The sequence below is a fragment of the Pagrus major genome, chromosome 23 (assembly GCF_040436345.1).
Source record: "Pagrus major chromosome 23, Pma_NU_1.0".
NCBI classification, from domain to species: domain Eukaryota; kingdom Metazoa; phylum Chordata; class Actinopteri; order Spariformes; family Sparidae; genus Pagrus; species Pagrus major.
Genome location: NC_133237.1, coordinates 18193417 through 18210684, shown reverse-complemented (window position 1 = coordinate 18210684; position 17268 = coordinate 18193417). Strand labels below are relative to the sequence as shown.

At 40.9% G+C, this 17268-nt stretch overlaps 2 protein-coding genes across 4 annotated transcripts; one reads left to right on the top strand and one right to left on the bottom strand.

Annotated features, from left to right (window-relative positions):
• Positions 1-5: 5 nt before the first annotated feature.
• strada (STE20 related adaptor alpha) lies at positions 6-9230 on the bottom strand. 3 transcript variants are annotated; one of them, XM_073493761.1, is made up of 13 exons: positions 9105-9229; positions 7890-7955; positions 7284-7341; positions 5312-5340; positions 3735-3837; positions 3190-3311; positions 2824-2932; positions 2576-2699; positions 2256-2427; positions 2004-2108; positions 1591-1844; positions 1457-1499; positions 6-1035 (listed from the first exon to the last, which is right to left on the bottom strand). In XM_073493761.1, exons 2-13 carry the CDS (start codon positions 7899-7901, stop codon positions 880-882), a joined length of 1287 nt encoding a protein of 428 aa, XP_073349862.1. In that variant the 5' UTR covers positions 7902-7955; positions 9105-9229; the 3' UTR covers positions 6-879. The 3 variants fall into 3 exon arrangements, with proteins under 3 accessions (XP_073349862.1, XP_073349865.1, XP_073349864.1); XM_073493764.1 differs by lacking the exon at positions 5312-5340 and having other exon boundaries at positions 9105-9204; XM_073493763.1 differs by lacking the exons at positions 5312-5340; positions 7284-7341 and having other exon boundaries at positions 9105-9230.
• A 27-nt stretch (positions 9231-9257) lies between these two features.
• Positions 9258-17052, top strand: ddx42 (DEAD (Asp-Glu-Ala-Asp) box helicase 42). The gene is made up of 18 exons (XM_073493760.1): positions 9258-9344; positions 10301-10519; positions 10658-10808; positions 10898-10959; positions 11389-11425; positions 11822-11974; positions 12102-12206; positions 12388-12507; positions 12616-12792; positions 12914-13042; positions 13150-13249; positions 13332-13379; positions 13479-13576; positions 13936-14212; positions 14356-14582; positions 14680-14790; positions 15022-15138; positions 15745-17052. Exons 2-18 carry the CDS (start codon positions 10302-10304, stop codon positions 16342-16344), a joined length of 2730 nt encoding a protein of 909 aa, XP_073349861.1. The 5' UTR covers positions 9258-9344; position 10301; the 3' UTR covers positions 16345-17052.
• Positions 17053-17268: the final 216 nt, after the last annotated feature.

Genomic DNA, 17268 nt, shown 5'->3' with positions numbered 1-17268 from the left:
AAACATCAAAGTGAACAATGTTTATTGTTAAAACTCAAGTTTGACATTTGCAACACTTTGTTTTGCCCTCACTTTCAAATGTACAAGCAGACAAAACAAGCACCAATGTAACATTCACGTTTGACATAAGTAACATCACACCCAGAGTAAGTTCAAGAAAATACAAACTTCTATGCTTTGAAGGTTAAACCTAACAGATGTTATGCTAGACCTCTGTGCAACAAAAGTGATGCGTAAAGCATGAGATGTAGTTTACACTGTAACGCAGGCAGAGAGCTAAGAAATGCGTATACATGCTGTTCATTTAGTTGATCCTCAAAAACAATGACGACAAAGTCGAAGCCTTCCATCTGGTGTAGAGAGAGCTGTGTGAGGACCGGTGTGCACCCTTATGGTGGTCTCACTGAGCAGATGGGTCGCATCATGCGGGCATGTTCAGACAAGAGGTAGAGTGCCCCCTCTGAATATTTAGTAGCAGCTTCCCACTGATTCATCTGATGTGAATCTTTAGGTTTAGGCTACAGGTAGATCCTAGACCTGCCTCTGAAACCTCAGCATGAGGAATAGAGGAGTCCAGTTGTGTTTTGGCTCCATGTGTGACTATAATCTGTATAATCTGTAAACAGAGAGGTGTGTGTGTTAGAGAGAGGCTGTCAGTGCAATGTCTGTGCGTATCTAGAGAACCAAAGCGTGCGAGAGACAGCAAAAAGAGGCAAGATGGCTGCTGGCTTTTAACCTCTGTCTGAGAACAGCAACTCCTTTTAGGTTGACATTTGAATTATTTACATCAGGGCCATTACAAAAACAGATCTCGTCCTGTTTGCTCAGAGAGATTCCTGTCAGGATCCTACAAGTGTCTCCCCACCAAGTCCTCCACTGTCAGAAGTCCCAATCGTCCACCTCCAGGTGGCTGAAACCCGACTCCAGACTAGCCAGTCCAGAGGGAGAGCCCTGCAGCTGGGAGCTCTCATAGCTGGTGATAGGTGACACGGGCCGTAATAGCTCAGGCAGTGCCTCTGAGGGCCGCCTTTTGATCTGAGAGGATGGAAAAAAGAACATTTGGAGGACAGTCTTAGATAACACTTAATGTATTCTTCACATCATACATAATAAAATAAGTCCTTCTATTGCCACCCTAATTTCATATTCAAAGTAAAACCAGTGGAAACATCTATGAAAGTGTTTTTTGTGTGTGTGTTTTTTTGTTGTTTTTTTTAATTGCAGTAGCTACAATCTATCCATTTAGTTGGATTTTCTGAATCATTAAGTGTACATGTACTTTTGAACTCGGAAAAACGCCCTCCCTGTGCTGTCATACCACAGCGTTCACTTTCAACCAGAGTTACAGGAATTTATTTTTAGCTACTGAGCTCAGGAAATAGTTTGTTGCACCAGATGTAAAGAGATAATAATAAAACAGCAATAGTGAAAATGTTCAGATTAACCTCTTACACACCTGTTTGAAGAAGGGATGGCCTGTTAGAGTGGTGGCAGATGGTCTGGAGGAAAACAGAGGAGAAAACAGTTAATGCCTTGAACATTAAAATTATCCTAATCAATAATTCAGCATGCAGTAATAGAGACGCCAACCTCTTTTCTGGGTCTCGCTGTAGACACAGCTCGACAAAGGCGTGGAAGAGTGGGGAGAACGTGCGGTTGTATGGGTGTCCTCCTGATGATGAGGAGGGCTCTCCGTTGGAGTGGCGAACACCTCCAGCACCCGGACCCTCACAGATCCCAGAATCGGCCCCAGAGCGAGACGGTTTCAGTGATAGTTCCTCTGGTGGGATAGTGGTGGTGTCCAGCAAACACGGCACTGTTCCGTTTAACTTCTCCAGCAGCATCTGTAGAAGTGAAGTGGATATGGATTTTTTTATCTAATCAATCAATTAGAGGTGATAAACACTAGTTAACCCCACTTTTAATTTGTAACTACATTACTGGCTACAAACAGATAATATGGTGCAATAGAACAGGTATGGAGTCGATAGGCGTTTTCTCACCTGTGTAGCTGGCATGTCTTTGAAGGGCACATGTCCATTTGCCAGTTCACAGGCTGTGATGCCGAGGCTGTAGATGTCTGACCGAGAGTCGTAGCCCTGCAGGTTCTGTTCAGTCACATATGAAATGTACTGTTAGTTTCATCAACATTTTACTTCTATTTCCTTTTAACTGTGATAAATGCAGAACGGAGAACTGCTTCCTTTGAACAGCATTTTAAAAACTTGCTGACCAAGGGCAGAGAGAGTACCTACCTGCTGCAGCACCTCAGGGCTGAGCCAGGGCAGGACCTTGACGCTGTACTGGGGGAAGTCATGGACGACTTTGGCCCTCTGACCATGACGGATCAGACTGAAAATGCTCCGTAGACCTGACATGCAGACCTGTCCGTCTGCTGAGATCAACACATGGCTGGCCTTCACACTCCTACACAGCACCAAAGACAGTTAAGACAGTTATCAGTATTGTCAATTTATTATAATCCAATGTTTCCTAATACATTGTTTTATTTTGATTTGGCATGAAAATGATATGTGGTATAAAAAAAGACAAGTCTGCCTTTAGAAACTCTTACCGGTGTACATATCCCATGTGGTGGATGTATTCCAGAGCTTTGAGCATGCCCAGCAAAATGTATGCAATGGTCAGCTCACTCATACCATCAGTGAAATGCGTGCAGATCAGATCTCTGGCTGACCCTGAAAGACCACCAAACACAGATAACCATGACAGGGCTGTCCTCTATAGGCTTCTAGGTAACATACTATACTTCTTATACTTATTATGTGTAACAGAATACAGTAAGTTTAGAGTATTTCTTACCATAAGCCATGAAGGGAGTGATGACCCACAGCTCATTTTCAGCTATAAAGACGCTCTTGTAGGGTAAAATACTGGAGTGGTGAAACAACTTTGACACATGTAGTTCACCCTGGGAGGCAGAGAAAAATAAATTAGACATTATAATGTCAAAATGACAGGCAGAGACGAGAAGATGATTCTGCCTAATTAGAAATATGAGGTTGAGCAATACAGACAGGAAAGTTAATCAGAACAGAGACAAGGGTTACATAAGCACTCCCAATGAAGCAGTGAAATGAAAGAAGGGACACTTTATCTACTAATGAGAGGGAGGCAAAGACTACAGGGGAGCTGAGTCATGGCAGAGTGATGAGTGCTTATGCAGACCTGTAGGTAGGTAACCATGTCGTTAGTGCAGGACTCAAGGTCAATCCGTCGGATGGCTACATGCTCCCCAGTGGGTCTGTATCGAGCCAGGTTCACTGTCATCAAGTCGTCCAAGCCCCGACCTAAAGCACAGACACATACGTAATTTATATAACTACTCATATCATTGTTACACAAGTATCATCCAGTCCTCGGTTTTTGAGTATCTACTGTATGTTGTAAAGATGTTGTGAAATACTAAACAAATGCATAGCTTAACTATAGCTAAGGTACTTTTTGTGTGTGAAAGTAAGAAAGAAGTGAAAGTATACCATTTTTACTATTTGGTAGTACAAAGTGCACTACAGAAAGTACAGCCTCCAATGGCTTACAAAAAACTGAATGACACTTCATTAAAAAGGATTTAAAAATGTATTAGAAAAGCAAAAAAAAAAATCAAAAAAGGTGAAAATCATCCAATATCGATGTTTGGCCAGTACATTGGTGCATCCCTCTTATCTCAGAATCAATAAAAATAGCCAAGTTTAAGTGTTTCCTTTACATACCTATAATGGTGAGGAGCTCGTAGGAGCTACTGTCAGGGAGGAAGCTGCCCATGGTGTCCCGACGTGGGAGGGAGGTCAGACTCTCCTGGCTGTCCTCATGGGCCTGGAGGTGAGGGGGCATGGGGAGGAAACAGCAAATGAAGATGTGCTCTTACAGTGACGTCACTTACTACAGTACAGGACCATGTTAAAGAACTTGTGAGTGAATACCAGAGGGTTGTGTGCTCAAATGTGTGAGAACTGTTAAAACATCACCACAGGAGGGGGGGAGGGGTTATCAAGGTGTGTTAGCATGACCCCTGGCACTAGCCGAAGAAAAAAATACATCAAACCATCAGCAAAATATTAAGTCAACAAAAGTATTTACTGCAGGTCTGAAAACATATTTCAATACCGTCCACTTAATATCTATAAACAACATCTGCACACGTTGTTTTAATGGCCCAAGACAGTTGAATAAAACAGTATTTGTGAAACCATAGTTTGTGGTTACTCTTAGATTAACTCCTGCTTCAATGATAATGTAATTAAACACAGAATATTTAGCCTATGCCTTCCTGTGTTTAGCTAAAAATTCCTTTTCGGCTTGTGCATCACAAATATATGTAGAGAAAGGTTAATTCTTGGCAGTGAGGACTCCTTAATTCCATCAATTTATTGCCATTCAAATGATGGAAATGGACAGATTGCAGTAGCAAGCTGTGGAGGCAATGAAGGCAAGCTGCATGAATATTTGGATTGTTTCCATGGTGACCAGAATGAAAGATGCACATTCAAATGAGAATAGTGCACTTCCTTGATTGTAATTGTATCCTACAGGCCAGAGGTAACTTCAATCTCAAGATCAGAGACACATACAACTCTGAAAATATCCTCAAGAGTTGTTTGATGCGTTTGTATAGTTTTCCAGATGTGAAGCCAAACAATTCCCTTTCCCATGTATAAACTTTCCAGACACTACAGTTTAGGCAACATCTGTAAATGTTGATCTAATCACATTTGTTGCTGTACAAATGTGATCAGATTCAGAAGGGGCTGCCATGCATTGCTACAGCTGAACACATGGAGCTCTGTCCATCTACAGCCCGCACAAAGGACACAAAGTGGTTGACAGCACAGTGTGACTGTTAAGTGTAACACCATCAGTTCACCATCAGCAGCAGGTCATCAGCACAGACAGGCAGAAACGCTCACAACAGAAATGTGACTTTTAGTGAGAAGACATCAAAACCCAAAACAAAGCAGCTACCTGGAGCACAGCATGTTAACAGCACAGTGAGGACTCAGACAGGACTATTATTTCTATTTTAAAAGAAAAAACGCTTGACTGTACATTCTACCATTTCCCCATCCTCCCCAACAGAGGCTTTGGTGAGTGACGTGAGATTTCTAAGCTAAGAGCGTGTTCAGCGCGTGTCATGAACTGCACACTCATGCATACATAAATGTGCAAAGCCTCAGGGGTCTGTGGATTCCTCTACATATACATCTGTGTGCGCACATACACATGCATGCACGCACATACACAAAGGGCAAAATGGGGGATGATGATGCAGTGACAGGAGTACCACACTTACTTTCCTGTGAGAGAGTCCCTGAGCTTGCTCTGGGGTAGAAAAACCACATCAATGACATAAAGACATGTACACACACAAAACAAGAGAAGGATCTGTGTTTAGAGCAGCTCTTGAACTGGGAAGTGCAGCATCTGGACGCAGGAGTCTGCAGCAGGCTGCAGAATTTGATAGATGTCCTCTGCTGACTTCCATGTCACTAAGAGGATTTGTCTGAACCAGCAGCTTTGTCTTTCAGGTGACCGTGGGTGGTCAAAAGTGACGCATTATCAACACAGACAGTTTTCGTGTTAACTTGTGGGAATTTGATTGAAAAGAAATGCAAAAATAAATCCGCATAAAACACTTAATTACATTTTTTCTTACCAAAGCAAATGAAAAAATGGAAATTAATCTAGCTAAACCCTGCAGGTTCTTCCCAGGTATTATGTAAGGCAATGGGAACAGAACACAGCCAAAAACAGAAATGATACACTTGAACAAACATGCAGCATGGAGCAATGATCCACTCGCAAGAAAATGAAAATGAGGCAAAAGCTTGCAAAGAAAGAAAGCGTAATCCACCCCAGAAACTTTCCACAATACACAAAAGCTTAAAATATGTGCCAAAAAATATACTCATTATTGATGAGCAGAAACATGGCACTTAAATACATAAGCATACCACTGTTACAAAAACTGGAAAGTCATATTTAATTTGCAGCCTCACACATACTAGAAACGTTCCAGTCCATTAAAACTAACATGGTTGTTATAAAGAACTGAACCATTCAGGCCTTGAGATCCTTTTTCTTAATGAGTGTGATTTTGGGAAAATGTATTTTCTCAGGACTCATATCTTCTGACAAAATTATTTGTTTACTTTTTATGAAATTTCATCCAATCAAATCAGCTCTGCAGTGATCCACAGGAGAGATTCATGACTGGAAGGTGGGTGGTTCAAATCACAGACTACTGGAAAAAGTGAAAGGGAACTCTTCTTATCTAGTTCAAAAACTGTGAGAATGACAAAGACACTTTACCTCCATTCCCTCTGGAGAAGCGAAGACAGTTTTGCACAACTGAAATAGGATGTATCCCAGATTTAGGTCCGTTATTTTCTGTTTCTCTTTTCTACAACTTTGTGAACGTGCAGCTATGGTGGTCCCTAGAACACCTGACAAAATTTGTGAGCAGTAAGAGGAAGATTTCATATAGATTTTAGATGTGCCTGTATACAAAATTTCAAGCTTGATAATGCAATTATTCCATAATTCATGATACCACGTTGGAGGAACACCAGCCCAGCTCATAGTTGTAATTACCATTGATGTAAAATGTTTCCCCAGTTATCAGCTCATATTTGTAGTCATTTCATTATAGCATGTGTGCAACAATAAAGCTTGAAAAACTACCACATACTGGCTCAGGATTTACTGCTATCTCAAAGCTCGACACCACACTGAGTTCACTACTTTGTTGTGTTTATATCTGACATGCCAAAAGTTCTATTCAATTCAGACAAAGCGAATGTGCTTAAACACAGAAGTTAACACAAGAAGGATAAAGTCAGATTTAGGTAGAATAGCAAATTAAACTATCTGACAGCCCAAAACAAGTATGCAACCTCACACAAGATAAACACATTCACCACTCACCAGAAGCATTAAATTAAATGGAACAGACTTTTCATGTGACAAGCCCACATGAGACATTAATTAAAGAGGGATTTTATTATTGCCATCCGCTGACAAATTATTGTAGCAAACAGAAACAATGAGGACAGATGGCTGATTGACTGAAAGGAAAACTTTCGTAATTGTAATTCAAGAATGACATCTGAGCGGCAGAGCAAAGCAACCACTCACTTAGTGCAAAGCTTCAACCAGAACAGAATATTGTTTTCTATTTGTGCTGATGAAGGGCATAGTGTGTAAGCAGTGGTTTGTGAATCCTAAACCCTTTTGGTTGTATCTCCGTTTGCCTTGAACCTCACCTCCAAATAACTCCAAATCCCGCAGGCTCTCCACACTCAATTTCTCAGTTACCCAACGCTGACAGACATAGAGAGTGAATGACAAACAGACATGGAGAAAAGAGAGAAAATGCAAGCGAGAATAAGAAAATGCTCCACAGAAACACAAACATATTTAAAGCAGTTGAATAAAGATGGTTCATGCTGACTTCCTAATTTGTAGCTGTAACGGTTTTGTCTCTTGTATAAAAGAGAAAGCCATAGAAAGCTCCATTTTCAAAAAGCCAATTTCATGCAGCCTTTGTTCTCTGTAAGCAGCGCTTGGTGAACAGGCAAATCGGTCTCTGTAAGAACTTTATAAATATAACAGTACATTATTGTCTTAGCATGATAAATATAGTGCCTGGTGGCTTGCAATGAAAGCTGTCATAGATGTGATTATAGGCTGATTCCCTTAAAGGGATTAAGCCTTCTTCCTGGCAAGAGACAAACTTCAATGAAAATATCAATTAAAAAATATGAGAACTGTAGACCTAATCTGAGGTCAGGGATTACATTGAATCCTTGTCCAGGAAACTGGCTGTGTAAACGTATGTCTAAAATAAGAGGTACCTGGTAAATACTTACAAGAAAAGACATGGATCCTCTTTCGTGTGTCACATAAGAAATGCTGAAAACAAGTCCACAGAGTACCTGTGAAGACAAGTCAAAAACTATAAAAGGGTAGACGTCTCTGTTTGATCTCATCCTGCTGGGGACAAGAGTGACTTGATGTTGGTTTGTCAGGGTCATTACTCAATTTGGTTTCACTTTAATCGGAATATTTTTCAAAAATGTGTCTTGTGTCCCAAAGCATACACGGTGTCACATACTTTACACAACAAAACACAACATTTAGCCAAAAAACAAAACAAATACTACAAACACATATTACGTCGTTAACGTTTTTTTAGTATATACAGTTTGAAAACATGACAGAAGCATTTGACACAATCTTTGAGCAGATATGACGCAGTCTAACATAGAAATAACTAAGTTTCATACTGCATAAAACTCTGTACTATAGTATGGAAAAAACGTGTGTTTTCTCCAAATTATATTGGACTCCTATAAAAGTAAACACGTTGTTGTACCTTACTACAGATACACACAAGAAAACGCAGCATACACATAGATGTCTTGATATTTATAGGAGGAAACTTCCGTATGTTCAATATGTGAATAAATATAATTGATACCACTGAATATGATGAGGATTAACCTCTAGTTGAACACCTTTGCCAAAACGAGCTATAGTCATTAATAAACTTTACTCCTCCATTAGAACATATCTAATATTTTATAAGTTAGATTTTACTATGTGAAATTAGTTATGATTTGGTACATATCAAAACATACTAACTTGTCTTGTGTAGTGCATGATATGAATACAAATTTTGACGTGTTAGATTGATTATTAAATCTTGTGTTGCAATCTAAACTCTACCAGCCAGATGACCTCTCAGTTACTCCTGGATTGAGTGATTAAACCTTTTTCATGATGATTTTGAGGTTGACACCAATCAACATTCACGCTTGAATAATGGCGTTTATAAGGCAAGCAAAGAGATGCTGACTTCCAACGATAGCAAACGAAGTCATCTAAACAAACTAGGATAAAAACAAATCATTAACTTAAAGCAGATTCGCCAAAAGCAGAGCTCTATTCTTGCTAATGATTTGCTAATGTTGAAATGATGGAGGGCGCTTGCTAGCAATAGTAAATTACCGTTAGCTAAAGCAGCTACCTAGACTTAGTTTAGTAACAAGAAAAGACATTATTTTAATGTATTAATGACTTACCTATGTAATGCCTAGAACGGCGATGCCTTGTCGGAGTAATATTTTATTCTAGGACAACTTATTTAGCTAGCCATCCTCTCCAGCGGATGTTTTTGGCAGCTATCCACTACGGTTTCTTGGTTGTGCGCCGTGTCGCGCAAGAACGACGACACACCCACCGAGAAGCTTTGCGCGTATTGATGACGTCGGCAGCGCTTGGTTTACTGACAACACTGGCGCTTTTACTGGCATAACAAACAGGTAAATCCGCCCCGTTAGCTTCTGTTAAGAAAGTCATAGATACATTCAGGTAAGGTACAGTGTTATTTTATACTGCACGGGGGTGTGAAAGGCTTCCTAACTAAATCATATTCACGGCAAATGTTCCACCCTAGCGTCGCACACCCCCTCCTCGGCCTCATTTTGCGGCCTCAAAGCTAACGCTAACGTTACGTACAGCTAGCTAGATGGTGGTCTCTTGACAATGTTATGCTGTTATCAGATTTCTGTAATGCAAAGAAACCGACAGCTGAATACTTTCGCTGTATTTACTTGTATGGTCGTATGTAGAAAATATTTAAGTTTCTGTTGACGTGCTACGCCAGTTTCTCAGTCTGTTAACGTCCCCCATGCAGAACCCCACTGAAATAATGCCTGATTAACGTATGTACTGTTGATTTTTGGCAAACATGCGCGCCTCCATGGACGTGTAAATGTCTTATTAAATGCGTGCATTTATTGCAGTACTCCTTTTATGTTCATCCTCCATCGCTACGTATATCAATAGCTATGAATACATTATGTTGTTGCAGATAATGCTTGTCTGTACTGCCAGTGTGTGGTTAATGTTAAAGTGAAAGTAACCTTATGCGACAGGTTGTTCTGTTGATATAAAAAGCAATGAACAAAAACAAAGAAAGCGCCTTCACCAGCAAAGTGAATGGCTGAGTCAGAGCTTTTCATTTACGACTTGGCCTCATGAGTAACAGTCTGTCTCGTTGCTAGTGAAACCCTCATAGTCCATCAAAATACACTTGCTGTAAGTGGTCCTCGTTTACTAAATGGTTAGCTGGAGAGATTTCCATGATTCCGACAGGTGCCCAGTCGCATCTTATTGGAAGCACCTTCAATAAAGAACCAAGAACAAGCCAATACCACATTTTCAATGTCTGGTGTAATTAAGGTGTTAAGGGCTTGTTTCCCTCTTGTTTTCACAGCATGTCCATGAACTGGAACAAAGGCGGTCCCGGCGTGAAGCGAGGGTTTGGATTTGGAGGATTTTCCCTCGCAGGGAAAAAGGAGGAACCTCCGCTTCCTAATAAATCTCACACATCATTCGGACCCACAGGATCAGGTGGGGGGTATGGGAAGAACCAGCAGCTCCCCTCATTCTACAAAATTGGGACAAAACGAGCTAATTTTGATGAGGAAAACGCGTGAGTATTACATCTCTCCACTACACATAAATATACTCTTACATATGTTAAGTTCAACCCCTGAGAGAACAGTCGATATATGATTTGATTTGTGGTATTTATTTATCATAAAACTGTATATTTGTTATTTTCAACAAGGTACTTTGAAGACGATGAAGAGGAGTCCAGCAGCAATGTTGATTTGCCGTACATCCCAGCTGAGAACTCTCCCACACGGCAGCAGATGCAGTCTGGTGGTGGCTCAGACAGTGAAGATGACCCACTGGATGCCTTCATGGCAGAGGTTGAGGTAAGAATAAGTCAGAAGGCAGAAACAAATCAGAATATGCTTCCAAAAGCTTAATCTGCTGTTTTCCCTAACATTTTTTTCTCCTCCAGAACCAAGCAGCTAAAGACATGAGGAAACTAGAGGAAAAGGAAAAGGAGAAAAAGTCAGCAAAGTAAGAGAGACTTGTGCTCATATTTTTTTGAATTTATTTTATTTTTAGTCACTTCTAAGGTTCTTATGCAGGTGCTTAAATTTAAATTTGACCAGAAGGGAAATAGAATTGGCCACAACTGAATAAATATCATGTAAGTGAAATATAAGCATACTAGTTAAATCCTACAGTTAATCTTTATTTAACTCTTGTACAATTCACTGCTTTTACAAATGTCTTAACTACCAATAGCAATTTAGCTTTATGCTGAAATTAAATCCTACGCTTCTCCAATTATGGGAAGAAAGCGTTGCACATCCAGCAATGGTTTTGCTGGCTTTATAGACGTAATCAGGTAATCAGTGACCTTAGTCATAGTGGGATGTGGGCTGTCTTGGGTGTATGAACGAGCCGCAGGGAAGTTTTTTTTTTCTCCGCTTGTCATTTCAGGGGTATTCGTGATGACATTGAAGAAGAGGATGAACAAGTGAGTGAGCCCTCCAAAGTTCTTCATCCATTACATCGTTGATCAGGGAGGTCTTCAGACCAAACATTCCCTAAATCTATCCTCTCTAATCTTGTGAAGCCCCCTGCCTTCCCCTCTATCTGACCATGCAGGTTGCACTTAGGATCATATTGTATCAATGGAGTTGTTCTTCTTGTGTAGATTATTCATGTTGATTAGAAAGTGTGAAAAAAGCATGTTTAATTGTTGATTTTTGTCAGCACGTGACCGAATATTTGATATCAAGATGTGAGCTGTATTTCATGCTTCTGTTATAAAGCTGATTGTTTCTTCAGGTATTTAGTTACTGCTGCCTGGATGCTGTGGTAAGCAGCAAACCAGCTCTGTTCTTCATATGAAATGCTGTGCTCTCTGCAGGAAGCCTACTTCCGCTACATGGCAGAGAATCCCACAGCCGGGCTGACCCAAGAGGAGGAAGAGGAAAACATTGACTATGACAGTGATGGGAACCCAATTGCCCCTACCACTAAGAAAATCATCTTGCCGCTTCCTCCCATTGACCATTCTGAGGTCAGCTAACAATACTGATTGAGCACAGACAGTGAGAGTGCTGTCTTAATTATGGATCAACATTTTATGACTTAAAGATGTGCGAAATGAGTGATTTTGTTGCAATTGTTTTTTTTCTCTTCTACAGATTGATTACCCACCCTTTGAGAAAAACTTCTACAATGAGCATGAGGAGCTGAGCAACCTGACTGGAACCCAAGTGTTGGAATTAAGACATAAACTGAACTTAAGGGTAAATCCAGGATTCATGCACACTAGTATATAAATGTTCTTTAAATGAAATTATATACTTGTCTCAGTAGTGATTACTTTGATTCATTCATTTTTGTTTTGGTCCTAATTCAACGTTGAGCCATATTTCTAGATGTGGTGGCTGTGGGGGGAAAATGTTTATCTTCTTGTGTCTTTCTCAGGTATCTGGTGCTGCACCTCCAAAACCTTCTACTAGTTTCGCACACTTCTCCTTTGATGAGCAGTTGATGCATCAAATCCGCAAGTCTGAGTACACTCAGCCCACACCAATTCAGTGCCAGGTATAGAGCAAGTTTAACCTTGAGGTTGCAAAATAACTGAATATTACTCTTGATTTTTATGATTTCATGAAGCATCTTTGTTGCGTTTGTACTCTATCTGGGTTTTAGGGTGTTCCCATAGCTCTGTCTGGACGTGATATGATTGGCATTGCAAAAACTGGCAGTGGCAAAACTGCTGCTTTTATCTGGCCCATGCTGGTTCACATCATGGACCAAAAGGAGCTGGAGGCAGGAGAAGGGCCAATTGCAGTCATTGTGTGTCCCACCAGAGAGCTTTGTCAGCAGGTGAGAGAAGGGACTAAGTCAGGTTTTGTGAATGTATAGATGGTATTTGTTGTCGCATTAATTAAAAATGTATTGTTAGCAAATTGGTTCACTAATTGTGTCACTTGAAATGTTTTTCCAGATCCATGCAGAATGTAAGCGTTTTGGTAAAGCCTACTCATTGCGTTCTGTGGCAGTGTATGGAGGAGGCAGCATGTGGGAGCAGGCCAAAGCTCTGCAAGAGGGAGCAGAGATTGTGGTCTGCACTCCGGTAAGAGAAGAGAAACCAACTTTTGTCTTTGACACTGCTTTCTAAGAGGAAATTCACCCTCCACTGCGGCAGTGAATGTGAAATTTCATGTTTGTGTGTTTGCATAGGGTCGTCTGATTGATCACGTTAAAAAGAAGGCCACATCCCTGCAGAGAGTGTCATACCTGGTCTTTGATGAGGCAGATCGCATGTTTGATATGGGCTTTGGTGGGTTGGCATTATCAGTGCTGTAACAAAGATGTTTTAACAATGGTTTGTGCACTGCAGCTAATTTCTCATTCCCTTGCAGAATATCAGGTTAGATCTATTGCTAGCCATGTTCGCCCAGACAGACAAAGTAAGTGGGTCTCCTTTGTAATACGACAATGTCTTATTTTTCTAAGAAGCAAAGCTCATAGGATTTTAAAAAATATTTTCAATATGATTTCCTTCACAGCCCTTCTGTTTAGCGCTACTTTCCGAAAGAAGATTGAGAGGCTGGCCAGAGACATCTTAGTAGATCCTATTCGTGTTGTGCAGGGAGACATTGGAGAGGTATGCAGCTTCACACATGATCTGCAAACACACAACAAATGTTATTAGAGCGACTACACAAAGAGATAAATTTGCTCACTGTGTGTCACAAAGTCCCAAAATACAAATGTATGTCTACAAAATTCTACAGGTACAATACTCCTAATTTAACATAGAAAAGTGCAACTCTTGTCCAGAAGTGCTTTTTGAACCTTTTGATTGGAGATTTTAAAACGTGATTTAAAACAATGTTTGACCTTAGAATAAATTTGTTCTGATAAACTATTTTTGCAGCAAGAGTGAATGTTTTTAGGTGTATAGTATTTACATTTACATTAAAATGTAGATACCATGCTATAATTGCTGTCCTCTCTATTCAGGCCAATGAGGATGTGACCCAGATGGTGGAGATGCTGCAGGGTGGCTCAGATAAATGGAACTGGCTGACCCGGCGGCTGGTCGAGTTTACCTCCTCTGGCTCAGTCCTCATCTTCGTCACCAAGAAGGCAAACTGTGAGGAACTGGCTACTAACCTGACCCAGGAGGGCTACAGTCTGGGCCTCCTGCACGGAGACATGGACCAGAGTGAGAGGAACAAGGTCATCAGCGACTTTAAGAAAAAGAATTTGCCTGTTCTGGTGGCCACTGATGTAGCTGGTGAGTCCAAGGAGTGAGGATAGAGATGGGAGAAGTTTTCTGCTTCCCATTTCTTTCCTTCATTGTGGCTTTCTGTCAAGCACTGACAGGTTTCGTTATTTCATTTTAACATTTTCCTGCTTCTTGTTTGAATCCCTTCCCAGCTCGTGGTCTGGACATCCCATCCATTCGCACAGTGGTGAACTACGATGTGGCACGAGACATTGACACGCACACACACAGGATTGGCCGAACTGGACGTGCTGGAGAGAAGGGTGTGGCTTACACTCTCCTCACCAACAAAGACACCACTTTCGCCGGTGACCTTGTGAGAAATCTAGAGGGAGCGAATCAATCTGTTTCCAAAGAACTGATGGACTTAGCCATGCAGGTGAGATGGAAAAGGTCAACGAATAAAAAACACTGTAGAACAATTGTATTGTTTTTTAGAAGTGAATGTTAACTATGTTATGTTGACTTTTTCCCAGAATCCCTGGTTCAGGAAATCCCGATTCAAGAGTGGTAAAGGAAAGAAGCTGAATATTGGTGGAGGTGGTCTTGGTTACAAAGAGAGACCAGGCCTGGGAGCTGAAAGTTCTGTAAGTTACTAATTACAACACTGTAAATCAGGTTTTTTTGTAATATAGTAGTATCATTGTATTTACTGTGAACTGTAAAATGATCAAATACTAACATAAATACTAGACTATACCTCTGACAGCATTAAAGCTCTATGATGGTTAAGAAATGTTATTTTAGATTGATGTGATTCATGGTAATATTTGGAGAGAATTTAGACACATGTGAGTAACACACTGTTGTCTTTACAGGAACGCAGCAGCAGCAGCAGCAGCTTGTTGTCTTCCACTAGTAGCTATGAAGGCTACAGCAAACCAGCCACAGGGGCACTGGGCGATCGCATGTCTGCAATGAAACAAGCCTTCCAGGTAGAACTCTCTCCCCTCTGTTGGTCTCTCTTAATTATTATATCTTTAACTTTATTTGATGTGATTTTCTTTTTCTTCCATAGTGCCTGTTTCTGATTTTTATAATCATGATTTTTTTATTTTATTAAAATTTTTCTCCACTTTTATTGCTGTTACTTTGAAAGACTTTTCGTATGTGTGTGATTCATGTTGCCATGCTTTAGTTTAATTCCTTTTAACTTAAAATACAATGATGTTGTAACTTTTGTTATTTTTGACAGCTCACAATTTTGTGTATTCTGTTTTCTTTAACTATTGAAAAATGCTGTAATATTTGAGGACAAGAGGAGAGTCAAGAATACTTTAAACGTCTAGAAGTGTTGGCAGTCAGTCCCTTACAGACCACGGTCTTAGAAATGTTTTAAACAGAATTAGAAGTACATTTTCAAGATTTACAAGAAATGGTTTAGTCAACTGTATGTTAACCAGCATCCTATCACCACCCTGCAAATATATTTTGGTGATTGTGTCTTGAGGCAGTGAAATCCAATTTTTCAAAGGCAAGGATTTTTTCTTTTGCCTCCCAGGTAGCTAATCTCCTCTTCTTAATGTCTCCTTTTCTTGTAGGCTCAGTATAAGAGCCACTTTGTAGCTGCATCCAGCGGTCCTCCAAAGCTCACCACCAAGTCTAACAGCTCGTCAGGCTGGACCAGTGCCGGCAGCCTGAGCTCTGTGCCGACGGAGGCCCCCAATGGTTCAGAACGGTCCCAGGGCATCACCATGTCCATGTGCGGCTTCACCAGTGCTGGCTCCCTGAGCTCAGTGCCCACCAGTCAGACCAGTTCACAGCACAGCAGCTTCCCTCCACCTGCTCCTCCCTCACCGAGAGACAGCTCACGGGACAGACACGGGGAGGACCGGGGGCGCCATGGAGACAGTTACCACCGCCACAGCGACAGGAGCGATCGACACAGTGGAGAGGATCGCTACGGAGACCGGGATCGCCATGGAGACAGAGATCGGGACCGCCATGGGGACCGAGATCGATACAGCAGCAGCCGCCACAGCGATAGTCGTAACGGAGATGGAAGCAGGAGGGACAGAGAAGATAGGAGGAGTGAGAGGGATGGGGGAGACAGAGGGAGTGGGGAGGGGAGGGATAGGGGAGATGATAGTTTTGCTGTTCCTGAGCCACCAAAACGTAGAAAGAGCAGGTGGGACAACTAAAGAAAAACACATAAGTAGAATAATATGTGCAACCAGCTGCTCCATGATGAGCTTGTCTCTTGTGTAGGCAGATAGCAGAGCATATCAGAGGCTGACACAAGCACAGGACCGTGTGGGGAATTTCAATGCAGGTGTTACTGATGCTCCTGTCAGGTTGGTTAGGACCTTGTGATATGTCAGAGCTCAACAGAGTGTGTCAGACAGATCAACACAAGCAGCTCAGAGACAGCCACTGTACATATATCATCAAGACTGTTGTTATTGTAAAGTCAATAGGGTCGAGCAATAGAGCTGTAATGAATTCTGCTGTCAGTAAACAATTCAAAGTTAGGTTGTGTTGTTTGTTGTCTTGTTTCCTCTCACTGAGCTCCAAACATGCTTTTATGCTTGCAAACCTGATGCTTAATTTTGTATCTTTGCCAAGTGTGTTGTGTGTTTGCATTTTGTTAATCTACAAAGCTAACTCTACTAGCTACTTCATTTATAAGTCACTCTGTGATTCACAATCACACACACACGTTGAAGACTATGTATAGCTCTTTTTGTGTCTTGTACTCAAGTTTAGTGAAGTGCCTTTCCTTGGCATTTAGTCTCTATGAATTTGGAATTTTTTTCATTAAGATGAATTTGTTTGCAAGAGGAGTTTCAACTGTTCATTCGCACATGGGAAATGTTAAGTTTTGATTAAAAAGTCTCATTTGACATCAACTTTTGTTTCTGCTTTCTATAACAGTTTACCTATGTCACGCTTGTTTTCTAACTGAAAACATCTGCATGCATATTGTACTCAGTTCAGTCTTTAATTCCCTAATAGTGATTTTGTAACAAGTATCAAATCTCCCTTGATGCCAGTGAGAAGGCACAGAATGCAGGTACTGGAAGCTTTTATATCCAAGTAAAGATTATTCCAGATCAGAAAATTGT